The 23,840-nt window shown below is 40.6% G+C and overlaps 1 protein-coding gene across 3 annotated transcripts in view; it reads right to left on the minus strand.

Moving 5' to 3' along the window:
- The window catches only part of SYBU (syntabulin), a 76,590-nt gene that overhangs the window by 26,820 nt on the left and 25,930 nt on the right, over positions 1–23,840 (minus strand). For 2 of the 3 annotated variants that reach the window (XM_039254397.1, XM_039254395.1), the window contains one exon: positions 21,519–21,716. In XM_039254397.1, the coding sequence (XP_039110328.1) occupies positions 21,519–21,716 (198 nt within the window). Of the gene's footprint in view, positions 1–8,498; positions 8,531–21,518; positions 21,717–23,840 lie in introns of those variants that run through there. The other variant, XM_039254396.1, reaches the window with a different exon arrangement.

A 23,840-nucleotide genomic window follows, 5' to 3' on the forward strand; every position in this document is an offset into this window, starting at 1 on the left:
CCTGGCTAACTACTAGCTGTTATTCAGATCTCTGACCTCCTAACCTTCAGGAAGCCCCTCCTTCATGCTCTCACCCTGCCCAGAATTTAAGAAGCATTTATCACACTGCACTGCAATGCCTACTTACAATTTCCCAGCATGTCATCAGCTCCTTGGGAACTTTTTAAAAAAAGTTTATTTATTTATTTTGGGAGATGGGGGAGGGGGGCAGAGAGAGGAGGGAGAGAATCCCAAGCAGGCTCCGTATGTCACAGCAGAGCTCAGTGAGGACTTGATGCGGGGCTCCACCCATGAACTATGAGATCATGATTTGAGTTGAAATCAAGAGTGAGAGGCTTAACTGACTGAGCTACCCAGGTGGCCTTCCTTGAAGGCTTTTGTTCATCACTGTGTCCCAGTGTGTGATGCAGCCATTAGCACATGGTAGGTGCTATTGCCTCGACAGATTTAAAGGTTCTCCAGGCTCAGCATTCAGCAGCCATCTGAGTTACCTTCCTCTTTCTCTCTTTTCAGTTGGATTGACAGGCTAGTATTATTTACAATTAGGATAAATATTCCCTCCACTCCTATCTCCATCCTATATGCTCAAGTCTCTTAAAACTCAAGTTTTTGGCCCAAAGCTCGGCATGCAAAAATCACGCAGCCTAGGAAGACCTCTGTCTCATTCCTTCTTGTCTCCCCAGGGTCAAGCACAGTGCCTGGCATATATAGGAGGCTCAGAAGAATATTTGTTGAATTAGGGGGAAAAGGTACTGAAGAACTTAGAGATCTGACTAAAATAACACTACTAATTTTTTTAAATGTTTATTTTTGAGAGAGAGAGAGAAGGAGAGTGAGCGAGTGAGCAGGGGAGGGACAGAGAGAGAAGTAGCCAGAGGATCTGAAGCAGGTTCCACGCTGACAGCAGAGAGCTGGATGTGGGGCTCAAACCCATGAACTGTGAGATCATGACCTGAGCTGAAGTGAGATGCTTAACTGACTAAGCCACTCACGTGCCACTCCCTCCCCCTGCCCACTAATTTTTGAGAAATCACAAAGGAAGGGAAGTAACAGGTCAAAGATGAACAAAAACTATACAGGTATTCAAAGCAGAGAAAGAGATATTCTGAAAATTATAAACTGCCAAGTTTGGTATTGACCTGCAGTAAAACTGTAGAGGCAAGTAGGAGCCAAGAAGAGTTCACGAGGAACCAGATATGAAACACAGTTCTCACTTCCTTTTCTGACAGAGTTAGGACTGCAGGCTGCCACAGAAATCACGTGTGTGGAATCCAGTACTCATTTATTCAAACACTTAGGACAGTCTTCCGAAGAAGGCTGACATGTGCAATGGGTGATGGCACCATCCAGCACCCATAGGATGTTGACTAATGGATTGCCTATCAACCTTGAGGGAAATCTCAGTGATGTGTCACCTGACTCTGCCCTTGTCCTTAACTTACTTAACATGCTTTATTAATGACATGCATGAAAACATGAAAGGTATGGTATCGATGGCAGACTACAGATTACACAGGCCCTGAAGGGATAATCCATTCAAGGAAGGGCAGTCAGATACTAATGTTACCAGCTGCTGTGAACTCAAAGCTGAATGTGATAGAAACTCTGTATCTGCCATTTCCTTTCATTTCTCCTTTCACAAACATTCTGGGTGTAGATGAGGAAACTGTGACGAGATTTGCCCCAAGCCTTGAGTTAGTAAACAGCAGACCTGGTTGTCTGACTCCAGAGTCTGTTTTCTTTTCCACCTTCTCTGATTGGAACCTCACGATCAGAATTCATAAAGATCTAAGAACTGGAAACCAAGATGATAACATTCAATTTAGTCTATTTCAAATATGCAATGAACTTTGCACACGCTAAGGCTTTGGGAGTGGAGGTTGGGGAGGGAGGCCGGAGAAGGTGAATTCCAGGGCCCAAAGACCCTGTCGGGTGGAGATGGGATACACAAACAACCAGCGTACGAGAAGACAAGATGAGTGCAATACAGAGAGGCCTCCAGGGAACACAGGGTAAGAAGAAATGCTTCCAGCCAGGTAAGGGGAATGGGGGAGGCGATGTGTCATGGATGAGATGCCACTTAGGATGGGCCTTGAACACTGGGCAGAATAGGAACAAGTGCTGGGGGTGCAGAAAGGGACAGACCTCAGGTGAAAGGGGTGGCCTGACCTGAAACATAGAGGAAGAAAAACACAGGGAATATTCAGAATATACTGGATCCCTTGTTTGGCAGAGTACAGAGATCAGGTGAGATAAAGCAGCCACAGAGGTGAGTAGTCTTGGAGGGCTGAAGAACGTAAACGCTCTGCTCAGGGCATTTGCTCGGAAGGCAAAAGGGAGACGTGCGGAGTTTGGGATGGAGTGGTGATACGAACACAGCGATGTTTTATGCAGATACTGTGGCAGCAGTTTCTGGGGGAGGCATTGGAGGCTGGAAGGCAAGGCAGATGACTATGACAGTTAGGAGGTGGGTCATATGGGGAATGGAGGAGAGCCCTGAGAGCGGAGACCCTTCCCAGCTCTCAACCTAATTCTTACATTTGGAAAATTAACTGCATTGGTTCAACGTCACTTAAAGCTCCAGGTGAATAAAAGAATTTAAAACAGGAAAAGCAGAAAGTAAGTGAAACATTAACAAATGCCCTCACCTGATGTCGCATGCTTGACTGCAATGCCACTTCCAGAAAAGAACAATTGAACAAAGATATGTATGTTTTCTGCCCAATCAGAGTGGGAAAACAAAGCAAACATGAACTTTCTCAACCAAATGAAAGGAAAAAAATGGCTCTCACGTTGCCTGAGGAGTGTGCGAAAAATTAAATAATCTAATCAGAATGGATTGAGATGCTCCAAGATCAATGCTAGATTTAATTTGGTGCCGTGTAAGCCGTCTTTAATGCAAATATCTTTTCTTTGCAAGCACAAATGCCAATAAAATAAAACAAACAAACTGGATAAATTCTGGCCATTTCTGGCACCTGTACAGAGTGCTGGAACAAGAGCAAATGGAGAAACGGAAGGCCTAGAGGGGTTTGTTTTAATTCAGACATGTGTTCAAGGAAGTAAAGTGAGAACCAGGGAGAGGGAATAATATGGTCACATGGAAATGTTTCCAGGAGAAAGCCTGGCAGCACAACAGAGAGAATTCTGGATCAGGGGCCTGGCTTAGAGGAAAGCAGGTGCAAAGCAGGTGGAAAAGCTCCCGCACTCTGCCCAGAGAGGCCGGTTCAAGGCCTAACCCGCCCGGGGAGGGGAGTCCACTTCAGAGGCAGCCCTCTCACTGTGACCCTGCAGAACCAGGCCACGCACGCCGCGCTGCCTGCTGGGAGACAAGGCATTCTGCAACCCGGCTCCGCTCCCAGCAGCAAGCTCCAGCATTTCACCCCACACCACTGTTTTTCAATTAAAAATTATCTGAATTCCCCAGGTTCTCCACAAATTATTGTTGAATGTCCCCCTGAAAAAGTGCACTACTGATTCTTAGGTGGTTTATAGCACTTGAAAAGAATGAAGCACACTCACAATTAGCTTAGGCTCCGCACGCAAATTATGCTCTGAATTTCCATGGACTTGTTTAATGGAACTTTCCCCAGGATCTCAACTCAAAGTGCCATCTGGCACGGAGCACACATTCCCAGGCCAACACTTTGCTTGCCTTGCTCTTCTGCCCCACCCCCAGCCCTCCACAAGTTAACTTATAAATTCAAGTGTACTCAGTGTTCTCTCTTCTTTCCACCCCTTTCCACCTCATCCCACAGTGTTCTTTGAAAAACCAAAATGGAATGCAAAAGCAAAGTGGACCGTCACAAAAATACTGAGGCTACTGTCTTCAGGACCACTGGGGAATAACTGCATGGTAGTAAAACGAAGAGGCTAGGTAGGGAATGGCAGTTTGAAAAGATCCCCCAAGAATTAAATAGTATGTGATATTTTCTGTAGACTATAAGCACCCCAAAGAGGCAAAACTAACAAGGCCCAAAAGGAACAAGCTCACTGAAGCTGAATTGCATCCAGTATCTCCTTGACATATAGTACCACACAAATGTCCTCTGGGCTCTGGGATGCATCTGTTCCTTCACAAACATCTAGAGAGGACCTACTAAGTTCTAGGCACTGTGCTAATTATGAAGAACATAGAGGCAAAGAAAACATGGCTCCAGGACTTTTAAATCTTACCATTGTGTTCCAACATATTTTTAGGAACACATACTTAGTTAAGACGGTAAGATTGTTTTTAAAGTGCAAGGCAATATAAAACACGCATTTCAATATAGTGGTCACCTGTCAGGGGGAGGCAGAGAATTGGATCTGGAAGATCACGCGGGCAGCTTTGGGGATGGTAATTCTAAGAGCGGAAAGTGGGTCACAAATAATTTGCCTTATTGTTATGTGAACAGCTTACATGTATGTTATATATATTCTTGTTATGCATTACATTTTATACATAATGTTAAAAAACAGGGAAGCAGCTAAAATGAATTCAAAATAAAAGATAATAAAATGACAAGGAAAGAAAGGAAGGAAGAAAGAAAGGAAGGAAGGAGGAAAACATAGTTATGTCCTAGAGAGGCTCACACCCCAGCAGAAGAAAGCCATTTAAAAAAGGATTATTAAATTTAACATGGTAACCATAACAACAGAATTTTTTAAAAACTCTAAGGGAGAGGGGTGCCTGGGTGGTTGACTTGGTTGAGTTGAATGTCTGACTCTTGGTTTTAGTTCAGGTCCAGGCCCTGGGGTTTGTGGGACTGAGCTCCATGTTGTGCTCTGCACTGACAGCAGTGGGATTCTCTCTCTCTCCCTCTCTCTCTGCCCCTCTTCTACACTCTCTCTCTCTCAAAATAAATAAATGAACTTTAAACAAACAAACAAACAAACAAAAAATCGAAAGAGAGTACATAATATTTAAATTAACAGCGATGGCTAGTGACGTTCAGATACCCAAGTGTCTGTGTATTTAAATGCCTGGTTTAACCCTTCGTAAGTGTCAGTTCAGCAATTACTTCCCCTGGGATGCTTTCCAGACTCCCCAAGTCTGGGTTCTATGGTCCTCTCCGCACTCACGGAACCCTGTAGTTCCCCCAGAAGTGGGTTACACACGTTACAGGGAGCCCTATGTTTCCGGTTACATCCGAGTTCCTGGTTCACTCCCTGGCTCATCAATAACTACTTGATGAGAAAATGAATGAGTAGCATTACAGGTTCAGTTCTGTTAAGTGATGGCTGAGACTAAAGAGAGAAGGAGAAGGAGAAATGCTAAGCTGGAGAATCCCATCCAAAATTCAAGAAGGTCCCAGCTTCGTACAGACAAAACCCCTTTACTGACCCTGGCAAGCCCGGCTTGGCGGGATATGACAGCAGGGCACCATCTACAGACCCTAACCCACCGCTCTGTGTGCCCTAGAGCTTCTCAGCCTGTGGCCTGGATCCTTCTCTTCTTCCAGTAACTGAGGGGAAAAGCATTGGATGTCAGGCAGGATCAGGTTCAGGCACAGCCTCCCTCTCTCAAGAACAGCCAGGCCCGCCAAGCAGTCTCGGCAGCAATCAGATCTTCCTGGCACAGGGTTGCCGAGCCTTCCTATCTCAGCCACAGGGGTGAGGACACAAGCCAAAGACTCAGGAAGATCCAGTTTCCCTGAATAATGTTGCCGCCACACAAGGCAAGGAAGCATGCCTCCCTCTGAAACTGCCACAAACTCCCTCTGCTGAAAAAAGGTTCAGCGAACAGAGCTGAGAGCTCAGAATGCTCCTCAGACGTCAACAAAAGGATGTGACCCACAACTCATGCCTGCAGCACCAAGTGCCTAATGAACACTGGACAAACTGGGCATCATCCGAGCATCTGACTGTGTGGCCGATAACAATGGAAAAGAAAGTGGGGCATTATTTTGGTCACAGACCAGCACTGTACAGATAAAAGGTCACCATGCTGGTGGGGATGCTACTAAGGATTTAACGTCTGCCTTGAAACATTACGACAGAGAGCAATTATCTGAGCGCTACTGCATATAAAATCATGTTTAGCATAATATGTTTAACTATGTATTTGGGCATACGTTGATTCTCAAGTTCCCAAACTCCGGAGAGCACATTTTAAATCACATCGTACAAACGTCTTCCCCTTTTTCCCACTCAAGTGGATTAGTATGGTCCCTGCTCCACACGCCACATTCTTTCCAGGGCAAACAGATGGAAAGAGAGGATATGGCAGAGAGAAGACATGGAAAATGAAAATGACATAAAAATAAAAATAAAGCTACAAAATGTAATCTGGGTCAACTCCTCATGCGTTTTTAAAATCAACACCAGCAGGCTCTGTGCACAGGGCATTGGTTTTATATGTACATTTTTTTTTCCCAGCTCAGATGTCATACAGGATTAGTGCAAAAGGAAAAGTCCCAGCATGGGGCCTACTTTTATACAGATTAATCAGTCATTCCCGTCTCTTCCTCTCCCATCACCCCCCAAAACTTTCAACTTAATGAAACTGTTCTCTTTTCAAAGTATGTCATTAACTGCACTCTGAACAGAAATCCTTTCAGGAAAGGAAATGAACTTAAACTTTGAACCTAGAATTTTAACTGTCACATTTTTAATTTATTATAAATATTAACAACTGATACCATGGCTTAGCCCCTTTTATCTTACATACCCATTGTGGAATGCCACATATCCACTAGTGGTAACAAAATGAGTAGGCAAACATTTTGTTACATGCGCGTATAGTCATTTAATCAAAAGAGAAAGGCACACACTGTAAGGAAAAGAGAAAAGATCACAACTGGAAAAGAGAAGACATTCTCTATCTCACATTTTATTAGGTACATTATCTTGTACATTATCCTATCAAAATGGCAAGCACAAAGTTAGGTTCTCAGTAAGCATTTGATGAAAATTTGATAGACTTAAGGGACCCAAACCAAAGAATTGTGCAAGCTCTGAGCTACAGCCTCCCTTGACTATACGGCATCGCAAAAATGGTGATGCTGATACTCACAGTATTCGTAATACAAAAGCTAATAATTACTGTATGCCATGTGCCACCAATGATGTCACTGAATTTTCAAAGCAGCCTTGTATCATAGGTCCTATTATTGTTCCACTATACAGATGAGGAAACAGTTTTAGAGAGGGGGTTCACATATTTTGAGGTCAAAAAAATCCCATGTTATGCTAGTTTGCAGAGATGGGGACAGATACCTCAAGATGGAGAAACGGGGCCATATGCTACTAATCTGCTGAAAGACATTGGAAAAATGTCATCGACATTGTTTCCATGTCTCCAAAAGCAAGATCACAACATAGCTCATCAGGCCCCCTTTTCTGTCTGCTGTTCCTCTGATGGATGGAAATTATATTTACAAAATATTAAGGCAATGACCTAAAGCTTGACTTCGGTGACAAAGTCCGATGCAGACTTGTCACACACTCTCAAAGGGTGATACCTTTTCACAATTTTGGGCAATAAAAATTGAGCCATGACTAACAGTTGTCAGTCATGAGTACAGAAAATAAGAGAAATTTACAATCTAGCATGATATTCTGTGCTCACTCTTTTATGTCATTAAAAATGAATTTCTCTTATGCCAATATAACACGTGTTCTGCTTTTTGTTTAGAGCTGCTAGATGCCATCTACTGTGGATGGTCTAAAAATCTAAATTTTACACAATTTTAAAGTTATTGAACCACACTTAGGCTTACCATATGTATAGGCTTCCTTTGTTTCTAGTAATTAATTTTAACACCACAGGCATTAATCATTTGCCCACCAGATGAAAATCGCTTTAAGATGACTCATGTGTTTTACAACATTGCAAACCCAACCCTTATGCTCTTGGAATGTAAAGAGGAAGCATTAGATCAAGTCAGTCAATAAGGAATAAAAAGCAAGAAGAAAACTTTTCCACATCTCAATTCCATGTAAATGAAGAGTTTCAGAGTTTCTCCTGGATGCCACGTGAGAAAAGTAAATTAAACTGGTCAGAGATGTGCTCTGAATAATTTCCTTGAACTGGCAGACACAAGCATGTGAGCAAGCTCTCTCGATAATAAATACACTGCATTTCAGCCTACACAGAGGCCCGCTGCAACTGTGCACAGTGCCAATTAGCATTAATTGTGGTTGTGCTCAACTATTCCCAGAGCATACCACTGGGGAAGGCCAGGCTTTGCATTTACAAATGCAGCATGCAACGCTCAGACTTAGGAGAGCACTCTAAAATGTAAACATCCATGGTCAATCTTTATCGTTTTGGCTTCTAATTGCACGAACAGACTCACAGATGACAAGAAGTATTTAAAACAATGTGTGTGTGTATTTTTAAAAGTTTAGTTATAGACTCTGCATTCAGAATACCTGAGAGGCAGAGTTGAAAATTTGCTTTTGGACTACATTTTTGGCCTCCCCCAACTAACTTTACACACATAGACATACACAAAGAGCATATCCTCTGTGATCCAATATAATTACTTAGTACTGTGACTAATACTACTTACTTAGAAGGTAAGCTCCGTAGACTTTCATGGCAAACACTGCCTCTGCAAACAGCCTCCCGCCACAGGCTGGGGTATGTCTCGTGCAGAAATACAGTGTGAGCAGCTCATCTCTCCGTGGAGTACAGTCTTAGAGTGGGGTATCCATGGAGACAGAGCCTCCTCCATGTGCAGGGCAAGGAAGTTCCTCTGCTGGGCACCATAGCAACAGGAGGCAGAGAGATGGCTGGCCTATCAGGGAAGAGGAGCTTCTCCCTGGTGACTGCAGCATTTCAAATGAAACCATCGCCCTCTTGAATGGACACAAAGCATTTAAAGAAATACCAAATTGTCAAATAGAAGGAAATGCTTACACAAGTCATGGCTAATCCTTTGACAATGTTGTAGCAAAACACTTAGTCTTTCTACAATGACCGTATCCCAATGGGCAAGGAAGAAATTACATCGAAACCCCACACATTCCTAAATTTAATGACAGGCATGTGAAGCTTTGAGAGAAAATGTTTGTTGTACTCCATGAATTCGAGCTATTTAACTATGCAAGGCACTTCACAGAGCTGCCCAAGAGAGAGGAACAGGAGAGATCTGCTGTTCTGAAGGGAGAAAAGGGAATCAAGGGTTCCCTGTGACAGCCCTCAGCATAGTCCTTCCAGAGGGGTTTGCTTAGAGTAGACATATTTATTAAGCTTTTACCAAAGCCCTCCATTATATCAGAATAATTCTTACAAAAGAGGTGCCTGTGATAAAACCAGACCAATGCAGAGACGACGGTGAGTGGACATTCCAATGCCTTAATACTGTGCTATTTATCAACTTTCCCCAATTCTTATTTAATGACAATAATGACAGCTCCTTTATTGAGCACATACTGTGTACCAGGCAAACACCATCACTACAAACGCAGCTTCCTGCCAAGTACTGACATTGGTTTTTTACAAAGATACATGATATATATGTTTGCCTCTAAAGCTGTGCTCTTTGTAAACTTTCCTCATTTCTTATTTAATAGCAATGATGACAGTGATAAATCAGTAAGTTCAATAAATGACTGAACACATACAGCATGCCAGCAGATACCATCACTACAAACACAACTTCCTGCCAGATATTAACAATGATTTTTGCAAAGAAACGGGATGTGCATATGGACCGACCCATGCTGTGCAGTATGCATATGCTCTACTATATATATATATACCCGACACATTTTACAATTCTCACAGCAACCTACCAAAGCTAAGTACTAATTACTCCTCTATATTATAAAGAAAAAGAGCAGACCTGTTTTACAGAAGAAACTCTTCTGCCCACTACCTTCCCTTCCTCCAGAGGTCTGCAAGTGGCCTGCTTCACCCCTATTCAGTGTCTAAATATAAGGTGAGGTAACCCTCTTCCCACAATTATCTCTCAGAAAAGAAGAAACCCCATATATTAGAGTCTTTCCATAGCCTCTTATTATAGAGTTCTTGCTCATAATTACTTTCTCTGAACAAAAAGTGCTGTTTGCAAAAAGACATAAGTCTGAATTGACCTCAATCAGTGCTAGTTTGGGCTGCCTATGGAGGTCAACTGATGGGATTGTTTAAAATGAGGAGGCTAAGAAATGGAAAAAGATTTTGTAATTATTCCTGTGACTTCCCCCCAGCCTTGAAAATAACATTTTAAATAGCAGTATAGTCAATGGTTAAATTGTAGAGATCACAAAAACTCCTATCCCTTGCTAACGGAACTCAAGAACCCAATAGCTTTGGATAATGAAGGATATTTGTATAAATCTACAGGGAAACAGGGGCGCCTGGGTAGCTCAATCAGTTAAACATCCGACTTCGGCTCAGGTCGTGATCTCACGGTTCATGGGTTCAAGCCCTGCGTCTGGCTCTTTGCCTGGAGCTTGCTTTGGATTCTTTGTCTCCCTCTTTCTCTGACCCTCCCCTGGTCATGCTGCCTCTCTCTCTCTCTCAGAGATAAATAAAACATTTTTAAAAATTAAAAAAAAATCTACAAAGAAACAGAAATATCACCTGTCCCCATGCTGTACCGTGTCTGTTGTGACAGCCTGCAGGTTGTCTACTTCCATTTTCCCCTTTTACCATAGTAACAGGAGCCTGTTTGACCAAGTGTCCTAGGATATAATTGGAAATGACTTCTGTGTCCTGACCTTAAAATGACTGAGTGCCCCCTGGTCCCTTTCTGCATTCCTCTGCCTAGTGGATGACAGGGCTGCCTACCAGCCTGGATCACCTGAATACCTAGCTTTTGCTTAGCAAGAGACACATAAACTTCTGTCTGGTTTTAACCTCCGTATTTTAACTTTTGTATTTAACCTTTGTATTTATAACCTCTTCTGTTTACAGTAACTTAACTGATACCCTCATAGTACTTGTAGGCTTAAAGAAAATGTCCAATGAGAGCACCAGACATGGATTCAAAACTACTTCATATCAAATAAATTGGGTGCAAGTGAAAATGATGTGTTCTAGAAAAGTCAGGAGTTGAAAACTAACTCTAGGGATGAGAAAAACTGAATAAACAGCTTACATTAACTGTGAATAAAAAAAATCAATGTTTCTTGGGGTGCCTGTGTGGCTCAGTCAGTTGAGCGTCTGACTTCGGCTCAGGTCATGATCACATGGTTCGTGGGTTTGAGCCCCACATCAGGCACTGTGCTGACGGCTAGCTCAGAGCCTGGAGCCTGCTTCAGATTCTGTGTCTCCCTCTCTCTCTGACCCTCCCTGCTCACACTGTTTCTCTCTCAGAAATAAATAAAAAACATTAAAAATTTTTCTAAAAAAATCAATGTTTCTAAATTAATCATACAGTATAAATAAGTATATTTAACTAAAAAAATTTTAAAGCCATCAGAAATGGACTCTTCCATTCAGATCTCTACAGATTTGCTTGAGGTAGCAAATGAAATAAATTTTTTTATTCTCATTAGGGAAATGGGAGACCTTCGATTCTGCAATATACACTGCACCCCTATATCTTTCTGTTTCCACCATCATTCCTGGGGTAAGCCATCTAAACTTAAGTGTATCTTCTTCCACTTTCCCGTCTTGATGATCCAAGCACCACAGAGTAGTCAGAAGGATCTCAAAATTTATCTTAAATTATGTCTCTCTTCTTAAAACCCTCCAATGGCTTCCCAGTAATTAAACAATACAGACCTCACCTGACGCCACTCTCTCCCTTCCTAACTCACTGTCTTCCCTAAATATGAAGGGGATATGACTAAGTTCTCAGCTCAAATGTCACCTCCCCAGACATTCCCTTGCCTCATCCCCAGTCACTATCTATACAGATTACCTTGCTTGGCCTGTCACTATCTGAACTCAATCTTGTTTGCTTGCTTGTGTATCAGCCATCTCCCCATGCTAAAGGCAGACTCCATGAGAACAGGCATCTTGTCTGTTTCTTCCTTCTATTTTTAATGCCTAGAACAATGGTATAAGCACAGACTAAATCCTTAATAATTATTCACTGAATGAAAGCTGGTCAATGTACAGTCAGGATTCAAACCTAGGTTTAGCAGAAACCTCTTACATGTGAAGTACAGGTTCCCTTCCTTTTCTTTAGACTCTGACATGAACCTCACGCTTCTGCTATGCCATAAACATTCTAGTCCATGCATCTCCAAGTGTATGCAGCCTGGTTCCTGAAACATTACCTCACTTAAACCACGGCCTGCATCCTTGGCTGCTATCAGATATAAGCTTAGGTGGTAGAAAATGTTAACGCAGAGAACTACCCAAGCAAACTACTATGTAGTTCAACATATAACTTTTTTTCTCTTTTTTAAAAAATAATGTTTATTTATTTGTGGGAGACAGAGACAGCACAAGTGGGGTAAGCTCAGAGAAAGAGAATCCCAATCAGGCTCCAAGCTGCCAGCACAAAGCCCAATGTGGGGCTTGAACCCACAAAGTTGTGAGATCATGACCTGACCCAAAACCAAGAGTCAGATGCTTAACTGACTGAGCTACCCAGGTGTCCCTCAACATATAACTTTTTGCCCATAGCCCTGCTATACACCAAAATGCCACACAATAAATTATACCAACAAAGGAGACAGAGAAATCAGGGCATTTAACTGTCTGGCTCTATTCTATCAGGGGCTTCATTCCTACACCAAAGCACATATCCAATTGCTTCACACGTAACCTCAGAGTTCTTTCCCTCTGGGTTCTGAGTAACTCTGCGCTCTTCTCAGCCCTTCAGGATGTAGAAATGGCTCCAAGCTGTTGCCAAGGCCAAGTATTTCACCATATCTCATTGGATCCCCTTAATTATGCCCCCACCTCTGCCACAGTCTCTTCAATAAACTCTCCTCAATTAGTACAAAAACAAAAGTCTAATATAAAGCACAGATTTGCATGATTTATAACTCTTGGTTTCCATGTTTCTGTATAAGTTTCCAGGCTTATTTCTATTCTGTTGGCAGTCGATAAATACGTTTAATAGTGAGTGTGTGGTCTTCTGGAACATCTGCTATGTACGGGAGACCAATAATGCTTCATTCTCAACACATTAGAGCACTTAGTAAGCATCTGGCAGGCCCCCAAACTGGTGGCTACAACACTACACTTCCAATAAATGTTAGCAGACCCAGTATTTGGATGGCGGTCACCTTTGGGAAGAAGGGGATTATGATTCACTAATTCTTAGGGTAACACCACTAACGGGCCATTTGGCACCATTACCTTGACTGGGTGCATCCTCAAAAGTACAGATGGGAGAAAGGCCTGAGAGTGAGTATGTAACCTCCCACAAAGATAAACACTTAAGTCCACTCATCACATTTCAGCTTTATTTTACGGGTCTGGTGTCTGCTGGGGAGAAGCGACAGACTGCACAATAGTCTACCAAGACACATTCTCTGCTGTCTTCTGGGTGAGCATTCTTGCTCTCAGGGTGAAAGAAAGGTTCAGAGGCTTGTTTCAGTTTAAATGCAAAAGCTTTTGTTTAAATTGACAAAGTCTAATGATCTCTGCTGCTTAGGAAAGTATTCATGATATGCAGGGCAGCACAATAAACATCTGACAAGTAGGAAAGGACTAGTTTATGATTAAGTGGAGAACACAGAAGACCTTAACATTCCTCTAGTGTTCATAGTTGATTGATCTGTACCCAAACAGTCCTATGTGTTCATTTCTGTGGACTTTATTGAAGTTACATTGAGGTTTGTTGATTTTGTTATTGGCAACAACCAGCATAATCTACAGATGGACTATATTAGCTAATTTATAAAAATTAATAAGAATTTTAGGGCTCTACAAACATTATAGAAAAATAATTTCTGTCTTATTCAACACATTTTTCTCAATTGTCACGCTCTCTTATTGCAATTAAAATTATTCCTTTGAAGGCAGACCTTAAAACCAGTGCAATGGCTAAGAGCTAGTAGCAAGACTGCCCTGTTTCAGTCTACTTACAAGCTGTGTGACCTTGGATGATTTACTTAACTTTTCTGTGCCTCAGTTTTTCCATCTGTAACAGAGGGGATAATGGTATCCTTTGTTCATACTGATGTTAGGATTAAATGAATAATGCCCTTGGAATTATGCCTGGGATAGTCAGTGCTTGATGAATGTTAGCTAAAAAAAATTTTTTAGAGGAATATATTGCAAGTCAATAGTATTTTAAAAAGTAATTTATTTATTTATTTATTTATTTAGAGAGACAGAGAGTAGGGGAGAGTGGCAGAAGAGAGAGGGAGAAAGAAAGAATCTCACAAAGGGCAAAGAGGAAGAGAAAGAGGTAACAAGAGAGAAAGGGCTCAGGCAATGTGGGGCTTGAGCTCACCCAATGTGGGGCTCAAACTCATGAACCACGAGATCATGCCCTGAGCTGAAGTCCAATGCTTAACCGACTAAGCCATCCAGGTGTCGAAAGAGAGAGAGAGAGAGAGAGAGCTCCATGCACAGCAAAGAGCTGGATGTGGGGCTTGATCCCACAACCCTGGGATCATGACCTGAGCAGAAATCAAGAGTTAGATGCTCAACCGACCAAGTCACTCAGGTGCCTCCCTCCAAAGTTTTTTTTTTTTGTAAGTAATTTAAGTACTCTCTAAAGGATTTTTTAAAGGTAATTTAATTTTTTAAGTAATCTCTACACCCAACATTGGGCTCAAACTCACAACCCTAAGATCAAGAGTCGCACGCTCTATTGGCAGAGCCAGTCAGGCACCCATAGCTAAAAAATTTTTAAATCCAATTTCATAGTATTATCCACACCCACAGTTCCACCTAATATATCCTTCCAGATATTTTCATAAGGTTTTCAGTATCTAAAATAGATCACAGTCTTCCTGGTACAAGACCTTTGATTGTAACTGTAAGCTGTTAGAAAAATAACACCTTGCCAAAAAAGCTGGATGTTTCCATAGAACAAAATCTTTTACCACTACAATTTTAATTTTTTTCCACTCTATGAAAATATTTCTAAAATGCTTAGGACATTTTTCTGTCCTCACACACATCCTTTTCTGCCAACTCCACCATCACAATGACTCAGTCTATTTCTACAACATTAATTACTGCACAAAGTGCTACAAAGCACTTATATTTAAGAGGCCACTGTGCTTTTTAGTGGTCTTTTGTCTGCTCTTTCATATTTTCCCATCTCCTTCCTCACTGTCAAGGCAGCAGCTGTCCATTCACACTGGTGTCAGTGTTCTCCTGTGACAAACACGGCTCCATTTTATGTAAACTAGGATCCCATGACATGCTAGAGTGGTGTTTCAAGTAAACACAAGTTCTGTGTGGTAAGAGGTTTTGTTTTTTTTTTTATGTTTATTTATTTTTGAGAGAGAGACAGAGCGTAAGCAGGGGAGGGGCAGAAAGAGAGGGAGACACAGAATCCAAAGCAGACTCCAGGCTCTGAGCTGTCAGCACAGAGCCCAGTGTGGGGTTCAAACCCACGAATCATCAGATCACAATCTGGGCCGAAGCTGGATGCCTAATGGACTAAGGCACCCAGGAGGCCCTGTGTGGTGAGAGTTTAAAGGGTTTTCTTGTAAAGGAACATGCACGGAATTTGTGACACCCATTGTAGCTACAAATGACCACTATGAAGATGCACTTGAGGAATTATTTTATGGCAGGTTCAATGTTGGCCACTTTACATTCATTAATCTATTGTATCTTCGAAAGAACCCATTTTACAGATGTTGAATACAAGGCTTTAGGAAGATAACAAGTATCTGAAAAACACACAGTGATAAAGTGGTGGTATGAAAGTTTGAACCTAGTATGTTGGACACCGTAGTTTGGTGACTATAAAGTGCTCTTAACCCCGACCCGCACTTTCTTTCCCCGACCCCCAGCCAAGCCAAGCTATTACCTAGGGAGCAGCAGTGCATGTCGACACTCTCAAGCTCTCAACTTCCCCCCTGGCAGCTCGAGTTATTATCAGGATGGCCTCCCCCAGGTAAATCGTCTAGCTTTCCTTTATTTCACAGAACTGACTTTGAAGTGAAGGCATGCTAGTGATAAACACAGGAACATCTGCAACTATCAGGTGTGTGAGAAAGAGCCTCTATCTACGGAGGGAACCAGTGTTGATTAATCACCAACCTAGATGGTGCTTTCTGGGTTTTCTAGCATCTGCCTCTGAATGTGGGAAATAGTCTTTTTAAGGTAACGAAGCCTCTGTTATTGTTGTGAGGTTATTATAGTTCATCTGGCCAGGTCTCCAATTTCCATAGCCCGGGGGTGTCAGATGACTAGGGAATACTGTCTTAGTTTGAAAGCTGATGGAGCACAGTGACATCTTTCAAATGCAGATTTCTACATTTCAGTTTCTAAATGTGGATTTCTTTTAAATTATAGTGACCCTAACCATTTGCTCTTTATCTGTCTCCTCAATCAGCAGGTGTTTTTTTTTTTTTCCTCCTTTCTTGTCTTCCAGTTATTTGTTTAAATCGTGTAATTGTTTCTCCAGCTCTCCATCAAGCCTTGTGGGGAAAGGATTCAGTATTTCTTTTTGCAAACTAACGACACCAGGTCTCTTCCTTTCTCGGACTAAGATAGACCAAGTAGTAAATCCAGCATTAAAGGAGGCCCAGGAATGTCATTGAATCCAATTAGGCCTTGCATTTCTGGGTAAAACATTCTCATCAGGAACACTGCAAACCAAACTTTTTTTTTCCTTTCTTTAAAATTAACTTACTTTTTAAAATATTTTAGGTAGTTAACCTACAGTACAATATTGATTTCAGAGTAGAATTGAGTGATTCCTCACTTATAACACCCAGTGCTCATCACAAGTGCCCATCACCTATCTGGCTCATCCTCCACCAACCTCCTTCCATCGAGCCTGTTTGTCCTTCATCATTAAGGGTCTCTTGTGGTTTGTTTCCCTCTCTTCTCTTTCTCTGCAAACCAAACCTGAGAGGAGCACCTGGGAGAAGGATTGTTACCACGGCCGATTCCTCAGAGCCCCCAGTCAGAATGCCTTCATTTCTTTCCTTCTGATCTGCACTAGAGGCCAGATTTATCACACGATATTCTGTCTTCAGTTACCAGCTCCCTGAAAGCAGGGATGACACGGAGGTCTTCTTTGCGCCGTCTCTCCGACGCCCTTCCCATGCCAAACATAATTCCTTGCACAGAGCGTACACTCTAATTCTCACTTAAGTGTTTACTAGACACCCACCTAGAAAGACAGGCACTGCATTAGGCTCTCGGGATTCAGTCTTGAATGTTTGCTGAACTGACTTGTAGATAAAAGGAAACCATGAAAATGCAAAGCCATTATCCAACCGGACCACAGGGATGTTTTCTTTTGCTCTTCGGTGGCAATTTTTAATTAAATGTGCATAGGCATTAAGTGATAGAGCCAAAACGACAGAAGGCTCACTGCCTCCAAGAAGTTCCTGGACAGGTCCTGCCTGGAGGAAGGAAGGGCTTTCACACTGTGTGTGCCACGGTGCCCAGCTGGCAAGGTGCAGGCTTACTCAGCTCACCTTTCTAAACCTTTCCCGGCATCCTGTGACATATTTCCCTTCTGCATCGGATACTCACTGAGCATTATTAGCTCTTTATCTAAACGACTAAAGGGGCATTTCAAGAACTCCTTTTTGAGGTGAATAGCAGTTTTCCAGAATCTAGAACAATGGACCTAAAATTAAATGGGTTTGGGTTATTTAATGCTAAAGAGTCCTGGAACATCTGTAGAAGAGACACTAATTGCTTGCTATTTTAATACATTGGTATTGGTTCTAATGAGTTGATTTATTTTAAAAATGTAGAGCGCAAATCAAGAGCTGAAGATGGGTTTGGGCTGAGAGGAGTCGGTCGCTTGGGGTTAGGAAGGAGGCAGAATGTTTCAGCCTGAGAGGAGAATCTTCTTGTGGTTTAACAGATGATGTCTCTGCATTTTATAAATTGTGGAGTCATCCAGGGGCCTTGTTTCCAGGATTTCCTCTCTTCATATTTATAAGACCGACAGGTTTATTTTGCCGAAAGTTCAGAGAACTATAGGTCATGGTGCAGATTTTTCTACAAAGAGCTTACTGTACAAAACTGGGTACTACTCAAAGGTTTGAGCAACTTTTTCCCTGACGACATTAGGAATTTTAGGCAACTAAAAAATAAACTTTAGGGATCCTTCTGCCCTTGGTTAAATGCAAATAAATAAAAACATCATAAGATAAACATTGGTTAGGTGATATGTATGCCTATGAGCAAGTAAATCAGAAGTCTGGTGACAAAAGTTGTTTTTTGACAAAGTGGTATTTCAGACTCTGCCTCTGGGCAAGGGTCATTAAACCAGGATTCATAATTTCTAATAAAGGAGGTCTAAGAAACCTCAGAAATAAAAAGTGATATTTTGTGCATATGAGTATTTTTCTGAGTATAGGTTCATGACCATGATTCTCCAAGGATCCATGAACTAAAACAACATGGAAACTGTTCTTATTTTCTTCCTTTAATCTTTCTTTCCTTCCTTCCTTCTTCCCTTCTTTCCTTCCTTCCTTCTTCCTTCCCTCCCTTCATTTTTTTTTTCTGTATTGTATGCATTCTCTTCAGGATGACCGAAGGCCTTAAACATTCTCAGCAAGCAAGTGGCTGATCTTTGGCAAGTGAGTACCTACTGAAGGATTAAGGACTGGCTCAGTGTGAATCCTGCACATATACATCGGGATTTAAGTCTTATGCTAACATACGATTACTCTTATGATTACTGAAACAAGGAAGGAAAGACAATGATCATCTTAACGCCCATTTAATCTTAGTTTGTTCTTGCTGCACCATACTTGTTTCCTGTGTCATTCTTTCCTTGTATTGTCACCTCTATAAGATATTTTTAGGATGAGGTGAGAGGTAGGGAAGAGGTGGGAAACCAAAATGAAATAATTTCACGTTGCATCCAATCCCTACATTGCCTGCACAATGAAATCACTGTTGTTTTGTTTTTTGCAATTCATACAGCTGGGATTCTGCACCATTTTATCTTTTCAATCATACAGCTTTTGCTGTTGAACACCTACTATTCACCAAACTCTGCGTGTTAGGATTATAAAAAGAGGAATGACAGGGCTCCGGTTCTTAAGCTTATATCCCATATGTTAGAGAAATAGATTCCGCTGGTGAGTACTCCCTGGTTAAAAGAAAATTGAGAAGATTTTCCCAAAGAACATTTACAAATGGCCAATAAGTACACGAAAAGATGCTCATCATCATTAGCCACGTAAATCAAAAGCACTATGAAATATCACTTCACACTAGAATGGGTATGATAAAAAAAGACAGACAGTCACAACTGTCAACAAGGATGTGGAGAAACTGGAATGCTCATACATTGCTAATAGAGATGTAAAATGGTGCAGTCATTTTGGAAAACTTTGGCAGTTCCTCAAACTGTTAAACATGGTTACCATGTGACTCAGCAATTTCTTTCTAGGTATATACCCAAGAGAACCAAAAGCATATTCATGAAAAACTTTTACATGAATGTTCATACATCAGTATTCATAATAGCCAAGAAGCAGAAACTAAGCAAAGGTCTGTCACCTGTGAACAGATAAACAAAATGTATAAGCACATCAAGCCAAGACTTCTATAAAGAAGAAGCTGCAGTTGGCAGTGGTGAAGAGGTGGATGGGAGCTCTGTACTCTCCATTCAGTTTTTCTGTAAACCTAAAATTGCTCCAAAAAACATGTCAAAATGTGGTATAACTATACAATGGAATATTACTGAGCCATAACAATGAATGAAATACTAATGCATGCTACACTGATGAACTGTGAAAACATTATGCTAAGCAAAAGAAGCCAAAGACAGAGTAGGTTAGTGGTTGCCAGGGGTTGGGGGAAAGGGAGAACAGAGAGTAACTGCTAATGGGTAGGGGGTTTCTTTTGGGAAATGATAACAGTGTTCTGAAATTCAATAGTGGTGATGTTTGCAAAACCTTTTGAATACACTACCAACCAGTGAGCTGTATACTTTAAAAGGCTAAATACTATGGTACATGAATTATGTCTCAATTAAAATATTTTTTTTTAAGTTTATTCATTTTTGAGAGAGAGCGTGAGCAGAGGAGGGGCAGAGAGAGAGAGGGAGACACAGAATCCAAAGCAGGCTCCAGGCTCTGAGCTGTGAGCACAGAGCCTGACGTGGAGCTGGAACTCAAGAACCACAAGATCATGACCTGAGCCAAAGTCGGACACCTAACCTACTGAGCCACCCAGATGCCCATGAATTATATCTCAATTTAAAAAGAGCCACTGAGCTGGAGGAGGGAGGCAGGTAGTTCTTGTCCTTGGGTATACAAGGTAATGGTTAATTTTTTGGCTCTAATCACATGACATTCTTTAGCTCATGGTCTCTGTCTTAAGTATTGAAGGTATCCAACACTCTTTTTATAATAACCATACTTCCCTTATATGCTGTCTTCCCCATTGTGTATCGTTCCCTTTCTTTTTCATAGTATTTCAAAGCAAAGGACTATTAATGAATTCATCATGACTATCATTTATCAAGAGCCTAGGAAAGGGGATTGATTTTTCACATCGTTTAAGTTGTATTCTGAGACTAAACAACGTTGTCTTTGGTTGACCAAAAGCAAGATGAAGAATAATCCATTAAGATGTGCTGTGTAAATCAGTTACTTAGGAAGAACAAAAGCAGACAGAGATGGAAGAGGACACAGGACCAAGCCCTGGCTCCACTGAAAGAAAGCTGTCTATAGCTCCTTACAGAATAATGCCATAACCAAACAAAAATGAGAAGACAAATGTAAAGAATGAGGACTCATATAAGTCATTTATCTGTCTTTTCAGGCTCATAAATATGTACAGCATTCACTTTGGGTGTCAAAGAAAATAATGCAATATGGAGGCTCTCTATGCCAAAGCTCAGGACCTTTTACTTTAAAGTTATAACTTAAGTTTTAGCAAAACTGTATTTGTTCATATAATGTATATATTTCTAGGATGTAAGATATTTATTTACATATTGCAAATTCTGAAAATTGACCTTTTCTGGTGTTCATGGTATCTTACCCATTGTAATAAAAATCTCCATTTCATCTCATATTTTATAATTATTGAACATCTATATGTTTACATGAAACATCGTATTCATATTTAATACTTTAAAAGCAAATAAAATAACTAGGCTAATAGGTATGTCCAGTCCTGTAGATTTGCATCAAGGTAACCTGTTCTTTTCATAATCTGTAGGCACTTTAGGTGGTACCAAGTAGTTTCATAGTATAATTTATGCTAGAATTACATAGTATAAATGTGTTACACCATTCAGTTTACATTTCTCCAACTTTGCTCTTTTCTCTATGCCTATATAATGCACACATGTCCCTATACTTACTCAATTATTAACAATAAGTACAGAAAATACTCCACTCTCTGCCCCACTTCCTTTAAAAAAAGGATGTTTCTGGGTACTGGGCATAGCATCAATACAATATTCTTTGCTTGATATACAGGTGCTTTGTTTAAAATGTGAAATCACTCCAGTTATATTCTTCTGAGAAAAAACATTAAGAGTGAGTGCATTTACCTGGTTTTACAAGGCCTGACTTTGGTTCCTTCTTATATCGAGATGACTGGATGCTTCCTTCACTAACCATTCCAACTGTGCATTTCTTTCTGGAAAAGTCTTCATCACTTCCAGGGCAAAAGCCAACAGGGCTGTTCCCAGCATCCGAGGGTGTCTTCACAGGAGACACTGACTGGCTACTGGGACAGCCTGTGTCATCTGGAAGAAGGAATCAATAAGTGTTTAATAAGGAGGAGGAAATCAATGATGGCAAAGAGAAGCCATGCAGCGAGCCATGCACACGTACACTCACACACACACGTATGCGGCTCAGGAGGCTCTGAGTTAACCCCTGGAGATGCTTCTCCTTTTATTTTCCATATTTTGGTCAATTGTGTTAACAAAGAAAATATCAGCTGTCATAGAACATATTTTAAGGCAAAATCTTCTAAGGTTTTTGGACCACAAAGATTCCTGTAACATTCATGTTGTCAATACTTAAAGGTTTGTCTGTTTTATCACTTTAGGTAGTATCCTTTTGGGTCAAAACCATCCATAGATTTTTTTTCATGCAGTTAGTAATAAAAAGTTTACCAGAGCAATTTGGAGGCATCACTCTGAACTCTTCAGAGTTGTTTGTGTTAGGAAAAAATGTTACTTGAATATCAGTGACCACACCCAGTTTTTGATCACTTGGCTTATCAACTGGTCAACAGAGTTTGAGAGGTTAGAGATTTGACTTTTGGAGTTCAAGGGAGCAGAAAAAAGTGATCCTGTTTTATTACCATATATACCCACCCAAAATATATCAATCTAATATCTTGCTGTCTAGGCTAAACTGGTAAAATGAAAATAATACTCAGTTAGAAACTTTCCCTTAACTTTCAAGTTATAGATTATAACTATGATCATTCTTATCAGCTACTATGCATGATATGAAGTGACCTGTGTAGATGTTTATTAAGCAAACAGGAAAGTAATATTGCTGAAACCTATAAATGCTTTTCATACTTATTAAATATTCATGATGTTTGGTTAATTCATTTATACTTTGATGATGAGAACTGTATTGGAATTTAAAGTAAATCAATATTACCTAAAACTATCTCAAATCAAAATAGTCAATTAGTGGTAAATATTCATTACTAAATAATTCTTCATTATACAGAAATATTTTGATGGCAGAGTTACTTTGGTAACTCATTAGAGAAAAAAATGAATAAAGACTTTAGTACTGATAACTTTTAGAACTATTACATTTTTATGAATATTAAAAGAAATAAAATAATGTGTCCCCCATGAAAGGCCATCTTAAACTCCAGAGCTTTTTAATAAAGACAGAAACAGAACTAGGCATGAATAAAATACTGGTTGCCTGAATTAGGATGACTAGAATCCATATAAAAAATAATTGCCATTGTTTCATTTTTGGCTTTTATTTCAGTTTTTATTGTGAAATATCCCAGTTTTTGGAACAAAGTGAAATGATTTTGGCACTCGTAAAATGATTTAGTTCTCCTAATATCCTTTTTTTTTTTTTTTTTTTTTTTTTTTTTTTTACTTTTGGACGTATTAATACACACAAGACCTCAATGGTCCATTCCTGGAAGTGAATGGTTTTTAGTGCACTGTTCATGCCTTCTGCCTTGGATGCTCTTTTAAAAATGCCACATTCTTACAAACTCCAGAAGAAACTTTGGCCCTGAATTGCAGTGAGAACCCCTCTTGGCTGTGACCTCTCAGTTATTTCATCACGGATTGTCCTGGCCTTTCTCCTACATTTGCATGCCTCATGCTTCAATCCAAAGAAATCCCAGCTTCTCTCTAAAGGTGCAAAGCTGCTAATTACTCAGACAAATTCCAGCACTTTTACAAGGCTCAACAGGTCTGTACATTGCCTCAGGAGGTCCTCTGTTCTTGATTCTGATCCCAAAACAGATAAACCCAAGAAAATGAGGTCTAATCATTCAAAATTACCCATTGCCTTTAAAATAATTTCCTTATGAGTCACTTCCATAAATTACTTCTTTGGAAAGAGAGATGGCCCAAATAGAAATCCATGCTTCAGATTCTCTACCCTAAAAAGTAATTTTTCTTCAAAACTCTCGGACTCAAGGGAACAAAATCAAACAATGTCCAATACTGAGAAACACTGTCAAAATTATAATTTAAATAGATAGAAAACAAATGTGTTTTGTTGTTTCATTACCATTTTGCCAGGAATAAGTATAAGCCATGTTTTCAGTACTAATAATGTCAAGGATTAAGCGCTAGGGTCTGGTGAAAAATTGGGAACTGAAATTATATAGAAGAGTGGCAATTTAGGGAAGGCAGAAGTACATG

This window comes from Hyaena hyaena, unplaced genomic scaffold, assembly GCF_003009895.1.
Source record: "Hyaena hyaena isolate Hyena2069 unplaced genomic scaffold, ASM300989v1 scaffold_482, whole genome shotgun sequence".
In the NCBI taxonomy this organism is placed as follows: Eukaryota; Metazoa; Chordata; class Mammalia; order Carnivora; family Hyaenidae; genus Hyaena; species Hyaena hyaena.